The 21,983-nt window shown below is 40.6% G+C and overlaps 1 protein-coding gene across 2 annotated transcripts in view; it reads right to left on the reverse strand.

The window, feature by feature from the left end:
• Window positions 1-2,081: 2,081 nt before the first annotated feature.
• Window positions 2,082-21,983, reverse strand: part of erc2 (ELKS/RAB6-interacting/CAST family member 2) — a 52,968-nt gene continuing 33,066 nt past the window's right edge. For both annotated transcript variants that reach the window (XM_077602338.1, XM_077602337.1), the window contains exons 12-22: window positions 19,648-19,683; window positions 16,769-16,971; window positions 14,978-15,097; window positions 11,203-11,214; window positions 10,763-10,886; window positions 9,441-9,601; window positions 7,057-7,204; window positions 6,267-6,977; window positions 5,508-5,575; window positions 5,270-5,443; window positions 2,082-3,990 (exon numbers count right to left, since the gene is read on the reverse strand). In XM_077602338.1, the coding sequence (XP_077458464.1) occupies window positions 5,549-5,575; window positions 6,267-6,977; window positions 7,057-7,204; window positions 9,441-9,601; window positions 10,763-10,886; window positions 11,203-11,214; window positions 14,978-15,097; window positions 16,769-16,971; window positions 19,648-19,683 (1,542 nt within the window). In that variant the 3' untranslated portion in view covers window positions 2,082-3,990; window positions 5,270-5,443; window positions 5,508-5,548. The remainder of the gene's footprint in view (window positions 3,991-5,269; window positions 5,444-5,507; window positions 5,576-6,266; window positions 6,978-7,056; window positions 7,205-9,440; window positions 9,602-10,762; window positions 10,887-11,202; window positions 11,215-14,977; window positions 15,098-16,768; window positions 16,972-19,647; window positions 19,684-21,983) is intronic.

The raw sequence follows: 21,983 nt of genomic DNA on the forward strand, positions 1-21,983 counted from the left end.
CTAGCAATGTTGTTCAAGGTTAAAGTCATTTAGCATCCACCTATTCTTGAGAACAACGTTCAAGAATCAGAGACAGTTTGAGTCACCTTGGGGCTGCAACGTGTTTGATTTAAAGCGAGCCATCCATGCTCAGAAACCACCTTCATCGGGACTCCAGACCCTCGTTGGAAGGTATACAGTTGAAAGCGTTTTAAGACATGTCCTTTTTGAAAAAGGACTGTCACTGACAGGGCAATGTTACATTCGCGTGACTTCAGCGCATGCAAGGTTGTCTGTGTGGACCTTACAACTGACCAGCAACTAGCTTAGGGTGCAGTTGGGGATGTTCAAGATAGGCTGCAGCACCCTACAATGTAGAACCTATCTTAAAAATGGATATATTGATTTAATTTTGCTATTGAGGTTGCCCACATTTGTAACAGCCACTTTTAATCAAATTCTGCAATTATTGCACCATGTCTCTAACCCCATAAATGATTTTCACGTCTTGAATATTACAGTGTTTTCTGCTATTTTACATATTTAACTGAAATTGCTTACCTGTACAACCAATGATTCATTCAGGTGAATCTTGAAAATCATTAAGGGTGCCCAACTTTTTCACACCACTAAAAATGCAGTGGAGCAAATATGTATTTAGTCAAACACCAATTGTGCAAGTTATCCTACTTGAAAAGATTAGAGAGGCCTGAAATTGTCAACATGGGTAAACCTCAACCATGAGAGACAGAATGTGGGAAAAAAAATCCTGAAAATCAAATTGTTTGATTTTTTAAAGAATTTATTTGCAAATCATGGTGGAAAATAAGTATTTGGACAATACCAAAAGTTATCCTCAATACTTTGTTATGTACCCTTTGTAGGCAATAACGGAGGCCAAACGTTTTCTGTAACTCTTCATAAGCCTTTCACACTGTTGCTGGTATTTTGGCCCATTCCTCCATGCAGATCTCCTCTAGAGCAGTGATGTTTTGGGGCTGTCATTGGGCAACACGGACTTTCAACTCCCTCCACAGATTTTCTATGGGGTTGAGATCTGGAGACTGGCTAGGCCACTCCAGGACCTTGAAATGCTTCTTATGAAGCCACTCCTTTGTTGTCCTGGCTGTGTGTTTGGGATCATTGTCATGCTGAAAGACCCAGCCACGTTTCATCTTCAATGTCCTTGCTGATAGAAGATTTTCAAAATCTCTCGATACTTGGCCCCATTCATTCGTTCCTTTACACAGATCAGTCGTCCTGGTCCCTTTGCAGAAAAACAGCCCCAAAGCATGATGTTTTCACCCCCCTTTCTTCACAGTGGATATGGTGTTCTTTGGATGCAATTTAGTATTCTTTCTCCTCCAAACACAAGAAACTGTGTTTCTACCAATAAGTTCTATTTTGGTTTCATCTGACCATGACACATTCTCCCAGTACTCTTCTGGATCATCCAAATGTTCTCTAGCAAACCGAAGACGGGCCTGGATGTGTACTGGCTTCAGCAGGGGGAGACGTCTGGCAGTGCAGGATTTGAGTCCCTGGTGGCGCATTGTTACTGATAGCTCTCTGTAGGTCATTCACTAGGTCACCGTTCTTGTTATCATTTTGACGCCACGGGGTGAGATCTTGCATGGAGCCCCAGATCGTGGGAGAGTATCAGTGGTCTTGTTTGTCTTCCATTTTCTAATAATTGCTCCGACAGTTGATTTCTTTACACCAAGTGTTTTACCTATTGCAGATTGTCTTCCCAGCCTGGTGCAGGTCTACAATTTTGTCTCTGGTGTCCTTCGACAGCTCTCTGGTCTTGGCAATAGTGGAGTTTGGAGTGTGAGAGACTGAGGTTGTGGACAGGTGTCTTTTATACCGATAATGAGTTAAAACAGATGCTATTAATACAGGTAACGAGTGGAGACCTCGTTAGACTTTGTTAGAAGAAGTTAGACCTCTTTGACGGCCAGAAATCTTGCTTGTTTGTAGGTGACCAAATACTTATTTTCCACTCTAATTTGGAAATAAATTCTTTAAAAATCAAACAGTGATTTATGGGTTTGTTTTCCCACATTCTGTCTCTCATGGTTGAGGTTTACCCACGTTGACAATTACAGGCCTCTCTAATCTTTTCAAGTAGGAGAACTCTCACAATTGGTGGTTGACGAAATACTTATTTGCCCCACGGTATGTGTTGATGCAGTATAGTCAGAAAAAGGAGTGAAATTATTTGCCAATTATTTGATTTTTGGGGATTTTACTGTGTAAATTAGACCACGGAAGAGTACATTAGATTTTTTTAATTACTATAATGAATTAAAGACACGTCTTACATTCCTACCAAAACCAATCAAATTATTGTACAATAATGTGACTTCAGAAACTAATGTCCTGCATTTTTGGGGTTATCTCAAGATTGTCAAATGTCCAGGTTGCTTCTAGCATCACCATTTTTTTTGCCAAATTTAAATTTCCTGCTTGCCAGATTCATGCAGTACCAACAAAAACAATTAAAAATATATGCATTTTTATATTTAAAAAATCTTGCTGCTATCTGTACATACAGTAACTCTTCAGGGTACAAAACTTCTTTTTTAAATCTTCTCGACACCCCTGAAGTCCTCTGTCTATTGAAAATCTCTGGACTATACAGAGGTCGGAATGTAAAATGAGGAAAAAGGAATGTCAAATTGTTCTCCACGAAGATTTAAATGAGCGTCTCCACGCGCGAGCTCTTCTTGCGCCACTTTTCCTTTCTTATTTTCCTTTCTGTGTATTTTCAGACTGGGAATATTTTTCTCCTACAGGGTTTTCCTCCAGTTGTACAAAAAACACTTAAAATACCTTTCAGCCCACCATTCATTTAAAAAAAGTAAAGATAAAGAAAAAAAATGTTCTTTAATCTTGTCATTTTTAAACAATCTTCTGACCATATATTGACACAATTTATAGATTTCTATCAATGTATAATATATGCATATCTATCACTTGTGTACATCTTTTTTTTAAAGGAGGCCACCTTGTTTTGAGGGATTGAAACAGGTCACTACATTTAGGGACGTGTTGCAAACTACCTTTTCATGATGAGGTGGATTCAGGGAGATTGGGAACGGGATTTGAAGGCTAAACATCTACTTACAGTACACCTCCACCTATCGTTTTTTTTTTTTTATCCTATTCTTCAGTCTCTTTGGGGGGTTTTCCAGTTGATCATAAAGTACCCCATTTGACTTATGTACAAAGTTTTTTTTTGTAGAAGCTAGAGAGCAGACTCAATTGACCCACTGATGCCATTAATATCAAGCACCTGCAGCAGGAGCACCATGAATTGAACAACAAAAACATCCTGCGACAAGGTGCGCTGCGTGGATGCATAGTCTCTTTTCACAAGCTGGCAGATTCTTGTGTTCTTATGCTCTTCACCCTGACTGGCTGCATAATTACACCTTGAATACAGATAGCGAGTTAAATTCATTCATGCAACACTGGCACCTGCATAGATAGCCGTTTCCCCCATTAACTTGAATTAAAGTGAGGTAACATTAAAATAATGGCAAACCTATGGCAAAAAAAGCTGGAGGGCCAACATGTTCATTTCAAGGCACCTCTTCTTAAAATGACCCCAAAAGAACCAAAAAGTATTATTAAAATCTCCGTTGGTGGCACACTATGCTTACATTTGGTAGGCCACATGTTGAACATGAGCTCCTCTAAGAAAGTGACAAAAGTAAAAAGGTAAAAAAAGAGGTCCGTCTGTGTGTGTTGTCGCCAATATTTAGGGTGCGCAGTGGCTTTGAAGACATGATCGATACAGTCAGGCTAGGGGAGCAGACAGAAAAGCTGGCCTTGAAGCTACCATGTAGAGGGAGATTGTGCACCTTTGACCAGATGGAGAACCCTTTTGCGATCTCATGAAGAACTGCGTGAAAAGGAGTAGTTTGTTTTCCCACTCAATGCCCATTATCTCCTGTATTTTTGCTTTTGTACTGAGGAAACTAAGAAGGTCTGCTTCAAGGTCACCTGTAGAACAGTGGGAAAGTCAAACAATAGTCATTGTAATCAGGCAATCATGCATTTAGGCTTCCATACAAGATATCTGTATAGATTGTCAGTTAACCGGATCATGGTAATACATGAGGATTCCCTCTGAAGAACACCTATATGAATATATATATGCATGTATGCATGTATGCATGCATGCATGCATGCAAGTATGTATATGTATATATATATATAGAACATCAGGGACATTGGCTCTCTCCCCGCAACTCCCTCGTGTAATGTCCCTGGTCGCAACTCCCTCTTTGTAGTGTCTCTGCGAGCACTGGGCGGAGCGTTGCATTTTTTCAGTGTTTTTCCCCCTTAGCCTGTTAGCTCCAATTGGCGGAACGATCGCTAATACAAGACTACTTCTCGTTGGCAAGTGGTCGTCCGTTATCCTATTGTGAGGACATTTGTGTGCATCATTTTCGCAATATTTTGAAGGGAATACAAAAGCAAACAGCCCATTGATAGTGAAAGTGAGGGCGGAGGCGGGGCAAACAGCCAACCTGGCCAGGAGAACAAAAGGTATAAAAATGTAAAACAAAATAAGAATTAAGTTTAGTGTAAGGTTAGATTAAACTTATTTTTGAGTGTGTTTGCATCGTAATCCAAGTTCATTTATTTTTTTTTTAATTTATATTACGATTCACCGGTGCAAAAAATCTCCCCCAACTCGAGTTACGAGAATATTGACGAGCTCAGTCCCGGAACGAATTAAGCTCGTATCTCGAGGTACCACTGTATGTGTATATAAATGTGTATGTGTATGTGTATATATACGTATATATGTGTATGTGTATATATCATACCTGTCAACCTCTGCCGATAACTGCCCTTATAAATGATTATGATTCCCCTTACAAACCACCAAAAAAACCTTACAAACACCGTACGAGTCGTACGGTGTTTGTAAGGTTTTTTGGGGGGTTTGTAAGGGGAATCATAATCATTTATAAGGGCAGTTATTGGCAGAGGTTGACAGGTATGATATATGTGTATATGGGGCGGGGGACACCCTAAATCGGTGACCAGCTGATCGCAGGGCACAAGGAGACGGACAACCATGCACACTCACACCCATACCAAGGGGCAATTTAGAGTAGCTACCATGTTTCAAGTTGATCGGTTGCCAAATGACGGAGGGAAAATCATTAATATGGAAGAATTATTGATAAAGCATTTGTATTTATCCTGTCAAATTGTGTGACTTAATGTATAAAAACAATGAACAGCATAATTTATGTTTGAAACTTACCCGCTCTGCTGTCAGTCTCCCGGTGCCTGACTTGCACACCTCAGTGAACCCCCTTAAACAAAAACATAAAATACCAAAGGTCTCCTTGCTGAGTGAAGGTAAAATGTTTTTTGTCAGTGTCTCCATATTTCAACATCTTTGCGTGGTTGCTCTCCCCTCAAGTGACTGAGTGATCTGGACAAGAAAACAATTTCATTCATTAACATTATTAAAGATATGAATAGTTCAATGAGCTCACCCCTCAAAACAGCTATAGAACTTTGGTTGTCATCACAATGATTATGCCCAGATGCCTTCCTCGTCATCCTGTTGTTGGAGGAGAAATGGCATGAATTAGAGAAAAATACAAAATCAACATATTACATTTCCATCTCTTGACATGTAGTAGTGACACACAATCTAATGCTGCAATCATTTTGAGCAAACAAAATATTCAGAACCTATTTGACAAAATTACTGCTGTAGTATAGAACTCAAAGCCCACAAAAAGTGGAATTAAAGTGCTTATAAAGTCTACAGATGGCAGAAAAGTCTTTCTATCCACCCTGCCGAATTTGAGTGGTTAATAAAAGAATCAAGCAAGTAAGCTGCAGCTCTAAAATAGTAGAAAATGCTATTTCTTATACATATTAGTGTATTCAGGCGGGCCGGCAGATGAGTGGTTAGTGCGTCGGCCTCACAGTTCTGGGGTCCGGGGTTCGATTCCAGGTAGGTCCGCCTTTGTGGAGCTTGCATGTTCTTGCCGGGCTTACGTGGGTTTTTCCCAGGTACTCTGGTTTCCTCCCACATTCCAAAAACATGCATGGTAGGCTGGTTGAACACCAAATTGGGGAAGACCCAAGTTGGTGACCCCTGATTTATAGAGTTTCTAGTAACATTATGGTTTAAACTACAGTGGCGTGGTGACTAATCAATGCCAGTCCCTGTAAAAAATGTTATTGGTAGACAGGAAACACAAGTATGGATGCATCAAATAACAAAATAAGACTTCCTGTACCTGATCCGGGGAAGGGCGGTGACCAGCGTGCGGGGGTCCTCGGCCCGGACCGCCACGATGGTGTGGCGACGGGTGTCGTGGATGCTGCCCGTGGTGTTGTGGTTGGGGATGCTGAGGATGCTGAAGGTGTTGTGGGTGCTGGGGATGCTGGGGATGCTGAGGGTGCTGGATATGCTGTGGGTGCTGGGCATGCGGGTGCTGAGGTTGAGGCCCTTGTTGGAGTGGGCCATGCGGGTGCTGGGGATGCTGAGGATGCGGGTGTTGTGGCACGGGATGCCCATGTGGATGCTGCGGAGGATGCTGGAGGTGCTGCTGGAGCGGGTGCTGTGGTTGCGGAGGACGGGGGTGCTGGGAGTGCTGGGGAGGCGGCTGGGGGTGTTGTGAGTGCTGTTGCGAGTGCTGTTGCGAGTGCTGTTGCGAGTGCTGTTGCGAGTGCTGTTGAGGATGCTGCGGGTGTTGAGTGTGTGGGTACTGGAGCTGTGCTTGCTGTGGGTGAGCGTGCTGTGGTGTAGGTTGCGAGTGTTGTGGGTGCTGCATGTGAGGGCCATGTGCATACGGGAGTTGCTGGGCGTGCGGAGGATGGGTGTACTGGGTCTGAGGTTGAGCTTGAGGGTGGGGGGCCTGAGGCTGGGGGTGGGGGTGGTGCGGACCGTGGGCATGATATTGTTCATCTTCGTAGTTATCAGCAATCAGTTTCATTCTGCTCTGAGTCTACATGAAGAGAAATCAAGTCACAAGGGCAGGTTTATTTGGAGAATATATCAGGCTAGGTGTGTGCTTTTATACGAACGTGCTGTTTAAGTTGGTGCATCAGTTTGTCCCGCTCCCTCTTCAAGGACATCACCTCCTCTTGGGTCTTCTTTTTGTTGGAGGCAGACAGTTCCAGCAGTGCAATATTTGCATCTTTCTCACTGATGGCAGCTAGCAGAGCTTGCTGTCTGGAAAATAAAGACGAGAGGATCATTTAATTCTTCTTATTCAATGTGATCTGTCTTCTGAGTCAAATGGTGAATCTGCCAACCAAATACAACCACTCTGCTTCTCTAGGGCCCCTATCCATTGTCCGTTTCCTAACTATGGGTAGCTGTCGAGCATACCCTTAATCGGTGAACAGCCAATTGCAGGGCACTAGGACACGGACAATCATCCACGCTCACACTCATACCTAGGGGAAATTTTGAGTCTCCAACCAGCCTACCCTGCATGTTTATGGGATTGGGGAGGAAACCGGGGTACCTGGAGAAAACCCATAAAAGCCTGCGGAGAACAAGCGAATTCCACAGAGCAAGCAACGACCCCGAAACTGTGCAGCGATGCGCTAACCACTCCCTCACTGGGCCATCCACCGGATCATATTTCATTAAAAAAAAGTACTCAATAAAATCTGGTAACCCTCTCCTTCCCTTCCAGTTGTGAGAAAAAGATTAACTCAAAGGTAGAGATGTGGTGCACAACTGAAAACCTATCATATTTTAATCATAAGTATCACTTATTAAGTAAAACCTAATGAATGTGTTTCAAACAATATTGGAGTTATTTATAGTCAAACCAATGCTTTTTTTATGAAGTTACTTAATTACACTAGCCTTGCAAGCAAGATTAATACATCATACAGCACTGCCTTGCCAACCTCAAGTGATGATCCACTGAGGAGAAAAGGGCAACCAAATAACCAGTGTTGAAAATCGATGGCAATGCAATTACTAACTCCTAAGGTAGCTAAAAAGTGTACTCTCCCAGTGTTAAATATTGGAACTATTTTAAAAGTCTTCATTTATCTATCTATATATACAGTGGGGCAAATAAGTATTTAGTCAACCACCAATTGTGCAAGTTCTCCTACTTGAAAAGATTAGAGAGGCCTGTAATTGTCAACATGGGTAAACCTCAACCATGAGAGACAGAATGTGGGAAAAAAAACAGAAAATCACTGTTTGATTTCTAAAGAATTTATTTCAAAGTAGACTGGAAAATAAGTATTTGGTCACCTACAAACAAGCAAGAATTCTGGCTGTCAAAGACGTCTAACTTCTTCTAATGAGGTCTCCACCTGTATTAATAGCATCTGTTTTAACTCATTATCGGTATGAAAGACACCTGTCCAAGACCAAAGAGCTGTCGAAAAACACCAGAGACAAAATTGTAGACCTGCACCAGGCTGGGAAGACTGAATCCGCAATAGGTAAAACGCTTGGTCCTGGAGTGGCCTAGCCAGTCTCCAGATCTCAACCCCATAGAAAATCTGTGGAGTAAGTTGAAAGTCTGTGTTGCCCAACGACAGCCCCAAAACATCACTGCTCTAGAGGAGATGTGCATGGAGGAACCAGCAACAATGTGTGAAATTACAGAAAACCTTTGGCCTCTGTTATTGCCAACAAAGGGTACATAAAGTATTGAGATGAACTTTTGGTATTGACCAAATACTTATTTTCCACCATGATTTGCAAATAAATTCTTTAAAAATCAAACAATGTGATTTTCTGTTTTTTTTCCACATTCTGTGTCTCATGGTTGAGTTTTACCCATGTTGACAATCACAGGCCTCTCTAATCTTTTCAAGTAGGATAACTTGCACAATTGGTGGTTGACTAAATACTTTTTTGCCCCACTGTATTTCATTATAAGAAACTGGTCAAATCCATTCTGTGGGAGTCAATTCAGCAATCGACCGTTTGCTGTAAATGAAACATTGTCATTACAATTGGAGTTGAACTAGACAATCAGCTTTTTGTGTAGTGTGATTTACCTAGAGTAAATGCCTTACAAAACATGGGGAATCTACAAACGCCACCCAAAGCTTGAGTTGACGCACCCAGAACCCCTCGACTGTGCTGTTAAATTATTTCTCACAGTTATGATTAATAACAGCATTTAAATCTGCTCATATGCAGTTGCTTTTTTGTGCCTCTGTTGGTTGCCTAGCAACTAGGTACAGTATGTTGTCTGTAAAAGTTTTGGGTTGTTGAAATGAGCAGCACAGTGATATAAGCTATAAAAGCAGCACAGGAGCTATTCTCTGCTGCCCGTCCATTATTTATTTTATTTGGCAAAACACTATGTAGACCCACGATATATGTTAGATTGTTTTAAACAGTGCCATGAGTAAACTTTATTTGCGTTCCAATTCGCAAACCTATCGGGTGAAGGTGTGAGGTGCAAGGTGATGACACTCACTTCATTTCTAGAATCTCCTCTAGTTGTTTTCTGCGCTCTTGCCTCATATTGGTGAGGTGGCTGTCTCGCTCCTGCAGTGATTGCTGCGTTGACGAGAGACGCTGCTTGGTGGAATCCAGTTCTTGCCTCGTCCTCTCAAGTGTGTTCATTAGGTCCTCCAGCTGTTGACAAACATAATTAGTTAATCACGGGCACTCATTCACAACAACGTCAATGTGAATGCAGTATTTGTATTATACAGTAATTCCTCGAATATCGCGGTTAATGTAGACCAGGCATGGCCGCGATAATCGAAAAATCGCCGAGTAGGATCACCCCTATTATAACTACATTTTTTTTTCTTCAGTGCTGAGTCCTATTAGCAAGCGGAAGAGAGGGGAGTGGCTTCTGCTTGCGAGTTTCAGTGTGGATTTTCACATTTTCATGAACTTAAAAAACAAAAAAATTGAATTCGCGATAAGTGAAGTCACGATAGTCGAGGGAACACTGTAGTAAGACAGGGCTACTTAAAATTCTTTTCTCTTTTGGTATCTTAAAAAAAAGTAACCTCATTAAGACCTCAACACATTGAGGGTCAGGTTTTGTAAGTCCCAATATTTATATGTAGTCTACAAGACTGTCCGACATGATCCCCAAGTCTGTTTTATAATTAATACTTTTTGTATACACAGGGCCGCCTCATGGTGTAGCGGTTCAATCCCCTGACTGTGTGGGCAGGCGAGGGCTGAATTCCTGCTGGTGGTATGATTGTGAGTGGGAATAGTCTTTTGTCTCTCGGTGTACCCTACAGCTGACTGGTGATCAGGCTAGGGTGTAGTCTGCCTTCCACCAGAAGTGAGCTGGGACAGGCTCCAGCATCCCCCGCAAACCTAACGAGGATGAATGAATTACTGAAAGTACACACAGGGTATGTAGCATTTTCCCCCTGGGCTTGTGTGGGTTTTCTCCAGGTACTCCGGTTTCCTCCCACACCCCATAAACAAAGCACAATGAAGAGAGAATATATATGTATATAAATTGCACTGGAGTATAAACCAACAACAGACATGTCAAAGTAACAAGAGGCTAAACAGGCAGCTGTTACCATAACAGTTTTTCAAATAACTATATAAGAACTTATTAAAAAAAAGTGAAAAAAACATAACAGGTTGTCGGAGGTCAGAGAAAAAATAAATACATTAATTAGTCACACTTTGAGTATTGGTCCCAGGACCTGCCAAACTATGAAGTTAAAGTGCGACTTATAGACCGGAAAATACAGTAGCAATGGCACAAATGAAGAACTGCAATATGGTGTGGTAATACTAGTGATTTAGACACACCTTTGAGTGGTGGCCACCCTCCAAGGAGCTATCTTTACGGATATCCTGTCCCAAGCCTTTCTTGTCCCCTTGGGGTCCCAGTTTGATGTTTGTGCCTTTCTTGGTCAGGTCTTTACCTCCTTGTCTGTAAAAGCACTTGTGATTAAGGCCAGCTCTTTGCCAATTACCTCTGCCCTAATCTACTACACGAAACACATTCTTAACGAGTTAGATCAAAGGTAAGTACATATGGGAGGGGAGCTTGGTTTAGTCACTCATTGGGCAAAACCATTCACACAACCAAGCATGGGTTATTTAGAATACATTTTCTTGTGGTTTCTGAATGCTGCCAGTCACACATGACTTGATGGTTTCATGTTAGCAATGAGAGGAGGTTTGCAAATTGGAGCAACAAAGTTAGACCTGGGATTAGGTAGGGGATTAGGATGTCTGTCACCTACCTGGGAGCTAGACTGCAGACAGGGGAAAGGAATGGTAGAAGAAAAAGGACGATGGCACAAGTGGAAAACATTGGAAGCAGTAAATAAAATAAAACATAAAATAACATAAAGACAAGAAATTAGACTCAGAACTTAATGAAAACAAGACATGTTTCCACCCAGCAGTGACAGTATAAGAAAACGTATTAACAGCGTTTTAGGTTCCATCTCAACAGCATTGAGCAAAATCACGGGCTTTGCGTGAGGTGCCTTTTGTTTTCTTTCCATTCTAGTAGTGGCAACATTTCTTTTTCAAAAAATGTGAAATGGCATTTTCCATAGAGCTTTGTTTTGCAAATTGGAATATAGGAATGACCTATATTCCATAGCCAATGTAAAGCCATCTTACATGAACATTTTTTGAATGGTAAAACACTTCTACACTCTAAATATAAGACTATCACATGAAAAACCAGTGCGTACACGATGTACTGTGTGCACTGTACACATTTTACAACACTTGCATAAATTTTTTCATGTCATGTTTTGACATTTTCTTGTTAATCCATTACTTGGAATTATAGCAAAAAAACATTTTGCCTTATTCACAATTCAAATTCCTTAACTAAATTTCACATTACAACTAAATCAAACTCACCATCGGGCTATTGGCCAATCAATGGATAGCAGAAATTCAAGCTCCACCATTTAGTGTCATTGTGACTTTGGTCAAACGGCTATATTCACCAAGATTTGACAATACACAAAAAAAATGCGCAAATTAGGCTGTACTGCTTGGTAGAAAAATCACTTAAGTTCATTGACAAACAACACGGGAGACCATCACGACGTCTGTGAGAGCATTGTATTTGTGACTGGGCGTGGCAAATGCATGATGTACTTTCATGTGCATCTGTTGCTAAGACTAAGGGAGCAGACATGCAGTCAGAGAGCAAATTCAGCTGGGTAAAATAAGAGGGTGTTTGGGTGAAGAGGAAAGGGACGCTACATGAGAGCCAGACTGGAGAGAAGTAGGGAGAGACCACATTAGGAATGCACGGTCAGTCGGACACAGGTGACCTGACGTTTGAGGGGACGAGGAGTTGAATCTGGACCGTACCTACGAGAGGCCCTTACTCATGAGCACGTAGAGCTGATGCACAGCAGCCCCACTGCATGCAGGCCACTGGGCCGAGCATTTACCTCAGTATCTGCTAGGGAGCAAGTGGGAAGCTGGGTAGCACTTGGAAGAAGAGTGTGGGTGATATTTTTGGAATGGTAATGAGGGCCTAGGGTGGCGAAAGTTGTGGGTTGTCAAATGAAATGATGGACGGATGGAAATTAAAACAGGAACACGAAAAAAAGCAAGTCTGCTAAGAGGTTGAAAGGTCGTAGCAAGAAGTCAATAAAATCACACCAATCTAACAGCGTGATGGACTACTAATTCTGTAATTGCGGACCCTTAGGTCATTTTATCGTTTTTTAAACGTACACCTTTGAATTTTACACTAATAGTCAAGCAAGTGATATGGTTGTATAAAACTTGGTGTGGATTTTTTTGACTGCTGCTACATCATATCCCTTCATTTATTCTAAATATGCATTTTGTAATTACTAGATGCCAATCCGGACCTAAGATACCATATATTGAGAAAAGTTTTGGGACATTTGTCTCCTCTCCTTTTTTCCACCTCTGTTACTGCTACAATCACTTTCAATGGTTACGTTCATCCTAAAGGTCCTTGATGAGATCACAAAAAATTGGCAATGTAGACGATAACGTCCAATGTTACCATATGAGGAGGAGGTGAATGAATAATACTATGTCCCAAGACTTTCAAACACAGAGGGCCATATTTTCAATCCTAGTTCAAACCTAGCGCATGTCTTTGCTAAATAAAGTGAAGTATTTGACCATTTCGTGGTGATGTTTTGGACACAGGTTCTTTAGAAATGGGCTCCAGTATAGGGGTAAACAAGCAGGCTTCTGGATGGACCAGCAGATGGGGGGCTTTTTGGCCAAGCTGGCTCTCTGTTTAAAAAAGAGAAACTGGTTTGCTCAGTGGAAGATCAATGCATCCTTGGGGACCTCAGAGGCAAGCGGACCTTAAGGGCAGATTGTAAAAATGGGCTTTCACTCTTATTGTTGTATGTCCCGCCAGTGGATTTAAAAAATATAAAATATATATTGCTCAATAAATTGTTCCATTTGGTAATTGACTAAAAAAACTGAGGTTTTTAGCTGTGGTTCACATACTGTAAATATGAAATGAAGCAAGTTCATCTCATGTCAAGGAGCTGTTTATCTGATTGCACCTAAGGCAAGATTGCAAGCTCACTAAAATCATCTGGGACTAGCCGTTTACTTTTCGCTCTTTGATGGTGGAGTCAAAATGTGCCTCGTCCACCAAATTTGCCCGGACTGGTGAATCAGTACAGATTCACCAGTCCGGGCAACTTAACACAGACCAGTCTGGCCTTTTCTTTCCCAAGATGGCGCTGTTCACCCGGGAGCCAGTGGCAGTAGCGCTGTCCACTCTTATGCTTTTCGTGTTTTACAGCCCTTCTATCTTTTTTAAATTACATTTTAATATTTCTTAATACATTCCTTTTTACTTTACTTTGTACTGTAAACTTTAATGTTTTTACAACTTTCCTTGTTCTGTTAGCCTGGCTTCTTTCGGCAACCTCTTTTTTGGAACCATTCAGCCATGCCTACGCTGTCAAACACATGGGACTAGCTGTTACAATACGCAGCAGAAGGAGCAACACCTCAATTACCACTGGAAATTCGGAGCTGGACAATGTGCCGGGATAAGAGGCAACGCTTCTGACCAACCATTCCATCATGGGATAAGATGGAAGAGCTGTCGGCGCTTACCAGCAACGGAGTCGAGGGGCTCTACTCTGCTACTGTTGTCTTCAGCTCCAGACTACTGAGGAACTGTGCGGATAAGCTTGGAAGAGTGACTCTGCATATTCTCTACCTCGGTCACAGTCTTCAGAAGTTCCCCATGTTGTGGAAGACTTCCTGTCTGAGGTTCCAGTTTTTGTCCAACTTTACGTCTTTTGAGTCTGTATCCGTTTTTGCTACCGCAACCAAAATGGCGCCGTTCAAGTGGCAGCCGGTGGTGGTAGCTCCGTCCACTCTTGCTCGTTTTCTGTTTTTGCTGCTTTTCTGTCTTAATGATTTGATTTGGTGATTCTTAATGATCCCATTTACTTTGATTTGCTTTGTACTTTGTGCTTTTGCTTTGTTGTTCTGCGGCCTTTGCGACTGTACTGTCTAACTTATAACTACGCCTTTTCTTGCTACTGTCACAATGAAATTTCCCGAATACGGGACGAATAAAGTTATCCAATCCAATCCAAATAACATTAGAGTGATTTGCAATAGCATGCAAATCCATTTTTCTCATGTTTTAAACTGGCACTACGTCTGAAAATAGGGCCCAACATGTCCAATATATTCATGTAGAATAAAATTTCAAGCTGATTAAATGGAGAAAAAACACTTTGCAATTTGGAAAGCCAACATGCAAAATTCAAATCAAAATGAACACATTGTGCAGGCCAATTTATGAGAAAATCTAGCGATTAATAAATTAGCCTCGGTCAAGCATTCAAAAACCAATGCAAGGCAGCAAAACATATCGTACCGGAAAAAAAAGTCAAAGCAAACCACGTCGCAGGGATGTTTGCGCCACGTGACTACGAGCATCACTTTGATGCCAACACTCATAACTCATTCCTTAGACAGCACCACCGAGCTCGAGTGCCAGGGCAGAGCACTCACTTTCCCAGGAAGTCCCACACCATGCCCCCTATCTGCTGAGGGGCGGCGGATGAGGGGAGCGGGTCAGGGGGGGCTCTGCCACCAGGACGGGGGCTGGGGCGAGGGACCGTGTGAGGGGGGCTGCATTTGGACCGGGTGGAGGCCACACAGAATTTGAAGGAAAATGGAATTGAAAATGAGTGAATAGGGTAAAAGGGCATGAAAATATACAAGTGATCAAAAGTGGAAGTGTGATCAAGAAAGAGAGCGAGAGGTGTGGAGATAGTGCAGAGAAGTGGGTAAAGGTGGTAAAAAAGAGCACTCAATTAATCAAATGCATCTAACAAAATGAATGTGACAAGTAGATTAAGTGGATGTTTTCAGCAGAAAGTGATTATTTTCTTGCTGTCCTATAAATCAGGCTGTTCTCAACTTGTCCGCTTGCACAACAAAAATGAATAAAGTCTGAGCAGCATTTTTTGTTGCGTCTCATTATTATGAACTAACGGCTAACCATTAACCAAGTGTAGTATTGTATAATGTACAATACATGAGATCACAGTTAAGATATACAGTCACATCACAAAATGTGAATCATACTCATTAAATATGCAACTCACCAATCTACACAAACCGTTCCTAAAACTGAAACCCTTGATAAACTTGGAAAAACTTATAAGCCCCTCAAAAAGTGTTTTAAAAAAAATACTGTATTAAGTTATGTACTGAAAGAGCAGATTAAATTAGTACTACGAGTAAATATTCACCTACATAAACCTTTCACACAAAAATTATTTGTAACCGAACTATACGTGTCATAAACGAGGTATACTCGACAACGCTCTTGTATTGGATTGCACAGCATTGTTTCTGGTCAATTAAAGTTGAAATTAAAGTTTAAACTGTTTTTGTATTTTCCATTTTCCACAACTTGATAGTTCATCTCATACTTCTATGATGCCTATAATTTTAATCATAATTACCAGGAGCCTACAGAACTGCAAAATATCGATTTTGGTTTCATTATCTTTTTATATGTCTTTTTATCTGGCCGGATGTTTGTGTTCAAGGTAATTTTTAGAATAAAGTGACACATTATTATAAAACATGCAGAATGTTTGTAATACAAAACGAAAGAAGATTATATTTTGGCCTTAAATACCAAAAGTCACAGGACCAAATTGAATTTTGTCTTCCATCTCCGAAGTTCCGCTAGTTTTAAGACTGTTTTGGTGTGAGGAGAACTAGCCAATCAAACATTCCAGAAAAGAATGTATGACTAAATATGAGCAGATTTTTTGCTCAAATTTCATGAAAAAAAGACTATTATAGCTTCTTAAACAGATTATTAAACTGTGGTTAGCAACGAAAAATACGATATCATGTGCACATTCACCATAATCAGTTATTCACCAATCGAAATAAAAATAATATCGCATTTGGATGATTTTGACAATTTTCTTTCTAAAACGTGTCAGACATTCGAATGGGAAAAATGAAACAAACATGTTTTCCCCTCTATATTTTTAACTGACAATGGATTCCCATTAAAATTAAAATACAAAGAATGATCCAAGTGAAAATAGAGCTGCATTCAAATATTGCAAGCAACTTAAAACTATATATACACAGTACCCTACCTTTAAATAAATGTAAAAGATAGAACTGATGAAACCTGGGTAAACAACATCAAACATGTTTATTCCTCCTTTGTAACCAACAAAAATGGAAAACATGTGTGCTAATATTCTTATCCTACTGTGTCATTGGCAGACAATACTCGAGGCAAGTGTAAATGCGGCTGTATTTTACCTCTCCAACTCTGCAATCTTCTTGTCTTTGTCATTCTTCTCAGTCTCCACCTCACGCAGGATGTCTAAAAGTCTCTCCACCTCCGTTTGAGCCTTGTTGGCCTCGTCTTTGTAGTAGCCCACCTCCTTCTCTAACAGTTTTACTCGGTCTATGTACTCTGGATTGCCCCGAGAACCCGTCTGATGATCCACTTCGTGGACCTTCTGCATCCCACAGAAAAAAAGGAAAAAACAACGGTTAACTTTACGACTTCACCACAAACAATGTTCAAACATTTGTGATAGAATCTATTCTTGTTGATTGTTTTCAATGCATATTATTCCTGAATGCAAGTTGAAGTTTACCAAGTACAATGGCACCATTATTGGTGCTGTTCATGAACTTAAACAGAGAAATAAATTAGCTCAACTTAATGTCCATGTGAAACTCCCAGTCACTTTGCACACGCAGGTAGAATGGGAGGAAGATTGTCAACCCTTGGGAATTTTCAAACATTTCTGCTTGAACTCTTGATAAAATATGGTCTCATCTTTATCTAAATCACAAGACTTAATCGAGTTATCCGGAAATAAAAAAAAATCTACATTTAGTATTTAATTTATTATTTAATTACCGTATTTTCACGACGATAAGGCACACTTAAAAGTCTTAAATTTTCTCCAAAATAGACAGGGCGCCTTATAATCCAGTGTGATTTATATATGGAAAAAATATATCATTCATTGATGATGCGCCTTATAATGCGGTGCGCCTTATAGTCGTGAAAATACGGTATATCTGTAAACATTCACAGGACAAAGAGGCAAAGATCACTTTATAATTCCACACCACTATAGGCATAATATTTAACTATAAATAAAGCTAAAGTTGAATTGTTTGGGACCAACATGTAGAATAAAAATTGTACAGAACAAAAACTTCAACAAAAATGTATCCTTGCTTTTAAGAATGGTGGACGGAGCATCATGATATGGGTGTGTTTTATACCTTCAGAACCTGTTCAGAATTTCCAATACTTTCACAATAAATGATGATTTAAAAGTCACCCTGACGGTTGTGCACATCTAATCCACAACTTTTTTTTAAAGTTATGTTTTTTGCTTTTGTACGCATTTGCTCGTGTGTTTCTGTTGTTTGTTTTGACGACCAGTAGTGATGTATTCTACCTGTTGATGAGTCACATTCATATTGCATAGGTGTTATCCACATAAGAAAGAAAAAAAAATCTGATATATGTGTCACATATGGCCATGAAATCAGATTTGACCTCCAGTGTGTATTGTATGATTTAATTTTTTTTTTAAAACACAATAGTAAGGATACTGCAATTCAGGATGCCTGAACTCATCTGGGATAGTCTCCAGCATCCCCCCGCGACCCTTGTGAGGCTAAGCGGCATGGAAAATGAATAAATAGTAAGAATAGTTGTTGGCATTTGTTTAAGCTATATGATTTTGATAAAGATCTGACCATCTCTTATAGCATTACTAACCGTTGCAGAAATGTAAGAAATTCTAACTATGATAATAATAAATAATTATATATTTGTTTTCTTCCTCACACCATAGAATGGGCTATGTTTGTATATTAATCAGCACACAAATACAAATAAAGCCACATGACTCTACAGTACATGGGACAGAACAGCCACATCGACACATGTTAGACACAACAACAGCCTCCAGCAAATCACTGCATTAAGGCCTACTCTGCTTGCGGATTACCACATGACAGTCAAGAAGCTTGGCGACACTGAGCGACAACATGCAAAAAATTCAACCGTGTCATGCAAACCCAAGGGAGCATCCTAATTTTCTGCTCGAAATATCATACTCCACATGTTGTGGGTGTGGTAACCTGTGGGGTAACCTCAGTCTCAGACTGCAGAAGGTCCCCACCTTGTGGACTTCCTGTGTGTGGCTCCAGTTTTTTTACCTAGGTCTACAATGTCTTGTGTGTCTGTCTTGCTACTGCAACCAGGAAATTTCCTGAATACGGGATGAAATAAAGTTCTAATCTAATCTAATGTTTAAGAGCGAGGAATAAAACAAGATAATACAATAAGGCTGAACGATTAAAAAAGTGAAATATTTCAAACTGTGAAAGAGACCACCTCAGAAAACAAACGGCACTATTTAAATTGTCTTTTCGATTCCATTGTTTACCTGCCTGCTTTTTGTATTCCTTCACTAATGACCTCAGTGGTTGGTAATGTCGTCGTTCCCATTAAATGTAATATCAACTTTACTGTAGATCTAAATCGGCCAAACATAAATCATTCTTTACTATTAATAGGACACTCTCACCCGTAAAACCTGATGCAGTCCAAAAATTTAACTAGCTCCATTCAAATTCATCCTAAACCAGCAATAACACACACACGCACGAATAGACATTAATTTGATTAACTCAATCCACATTCCAGACGCTCTAGAAATTTTTCCTGATATTTTCATGACATTTCCCAACTTTTTTGTACTTTTTTCACCCTCGATCACCATTTTCCAAGGGCCTCAAGAATGAGAAAATTCTTACTTTTTCAAACCAACAAAAACATTATCAATTTTCCGTCCTTAAGTTTGTTATGTAAGCAGAGCTCGATGAGCAGAACCGAATATGCAGCCTTTACTAAAGTAAAATAAGCCTCCTGTTGAAATCTAAAACGAATTCAGTATGGTTATGACAAGCGCAAACACTTATAGAAGGCTGCCCAATGTGAAGCTCCATCAGTGCAATGTACAGTGCCACGATTGACATGCATCTGAGTGAGGGTTTGAAGCAGCGCCACGTGTGCTCAGGGGGCCAATATGAGCACCATTTGCTAAGGGGTTTCAGTTTCTTCATGCGTTCCGTGTCGTGGCTCAAAGAGACAAACTTACAGGATTGTTCACGTGACTGAAAAGCTGCTCAGCTTGCTACGTTGCAACAGGAGGAAGGGGGAGGAGGGGATGGAAGAGTACGTGTTAGGAGTCAGTGTGAGGCTGGAGACAACAGCAGCATTTTCTTATACATGGTTACATCTCAACACGGCGATGCAGACAATACAGAAGACCAGACGAGGCGACGGTGGCAGGAAGCAAAGGGAATGCTTAAGCAACAACATCTTCGCACCGCTTCCTTTAGGAATACGCTGCATTCCATTAGTTACTGTTTCCAACTGTTAGTTGTCGCTTATTTGCGTCCAACTTGCTCCTTTTGGCATTTACCGTACCTACATGTGAGTGTATTCTTGTTTAATTATTACAGCCTGTAAAAGAGGGGTCTTAAACAGTTCCCGCAAAAGGGCCACAGTAGTTTGTTACAACCGATCTAGCGCCAACAGAAAAATGGTCAATGAGGTGTCTTCTAAAATAGGTAAAACCTGTCTGCAATTTACTGATCGCATAGGAAAAGGTGTCCTTTTCACACCGCTGCTGCAGAGTGAATTCAGATATTTGATTGTAAATATTGGATGCATACAGTATTTGAGGATAATTGCTGAAAACTCCTGCAAGTAGTACCGTATTTTCACGACTATAAGGCGCACAGAAGTCTTAAATGTTCTCCAAAATAGACACTGTGCCTTATAATCCAGTGCGCTTTATATATGGACCAATACTAAAAATGTTATCACGATAAAATAAAATAAATCAGTCGATAGGGTACACCATCCTCTACAGCTCTCACAACTACGGCAAGCAGCCCCCGACTCTACTATTTTTCCCATAGAAAAAGTACTGCGCAGTGACCGCTGGGATATATAGTTCTTTTGTCAATACACCCAGTATGACGGCGAACACACTAATTTGGTGCTCACTGTCATTTCGGCTGTATTTACAAAAGAAATCCTGCCGCTAGATGTTGGCGTCAACAGAGTATTCAAAGCTAGACCGCAAACTATATATATATTATATATGGATGAATATCGAACCGCAACATGAGATTATGGCTACGTGAGGTATATGTCAAGCGACCGGATGGCTTTTTTCACGGCTCGCCGTCACTTTTGATTTGCGACCAAGTCATGAAAATGAAATGATGACGTGAGTACATTGTAAAATGGCTAAATAAAGTACAACCGAACTCAGTTTTGCTTCCGTTGCCTTTTTAAAAACGTGTTTTTAGCGTGTGGGTGTAGCGTGCATGTTTAAGCTGGTGTATGTTTGAGCTGGTGTATGTTTTGCCATGCCTGAATGCGTCTATAAAAACGGTGCGTCCTTTGTGTGTTTAAAATACAGAAATAGCACTTGTTACTGACACTGCGGCTAAAAATACGATGCGCTGTATAGTCGTGAAAATACGGTACGCTACTGTGGAAATAGGATCGTTTTGAAGAAAAAAAAAAATCACGCACTTCACTATTCTCAGGGCTGATTAATTAAAGTAATTGCGAAATTAGAATTTCCACTTCTGCGCAGAATGTAATTTGCCAGATATATTCAAGGAATGCATACACATTGATCCACGTAGCCTGATCGTTAATTGTCTGTTTCGTAGTTTATTACCTAATTATAACAGAGATGGTAAACATATGGCCCACAGGCCAGAAGCGGCCTCCTACGGGGTCCGTCCGAGCCGTGTTTTGCCTGACTTGCCCTTTTTAGCTAATTCATATTGTACACACAGAACAAAGCACTTTTAATTTTTTCAACACAAATACTGTAAAACTAGTTTTATGTGAATGCAAGGCACTACTGCATTTTCTCAATTTCTTATACTCAATTATATTAGTTCTTTCAACCCCTCCGGTCAAAACGGCAGCGTCAATGGCAGCCAACGAGGTAAAAAGGAACCAAAAATCAGCAGAAAGCGACCAATGAACAGGAAGGAGGCCGGAAATTTCCCAAAAGCCAATGAAAAACGATCCAAACTTCATAGGAAGTGACCTGCAAGTACCCTAAAGTTACGCACGTGACGTAAAAATAAATAATTGCTTTACATTGACAATGATAGATGTCCTATTCACGTAAACTGGCTGAGGATGTTCATCTATCAATGCCATTGACGGCAATAGACGTTCAATCCATTTTGAATAAGAGGAAATGCGTTCATTCATTCCTCCAGGAAGTTCACTTTTTCGGCCCAAAATAAAGTGGTCCACCCACATGAGATTTGGTTGGCCTGTGAACCAAACTGGGTTTGACATCCCTGATTTACATTAATTAATTGCAGACTTATCATTGCCTGTAGGTTCTGAATTAAATACAAGGGTGCATGGTTTGCTTCTTGATTTTGA

This window comes from Stigmatopora argus, chromosome 6 (genome assembly GCF_051989625.1).
Source record: "Stigmatopora argus isolate UIUO_Sarg chromosome 6, RoL_Sarg_1.0, whole genome shotgun sequence".
Classification (NCBI taxonomy): Eukaryota; Metazoa; Chordata; class Actinopteri; order Syngnathiformes; family Syngnathidae; genus Stigmatopora; species Stigmatopora argus.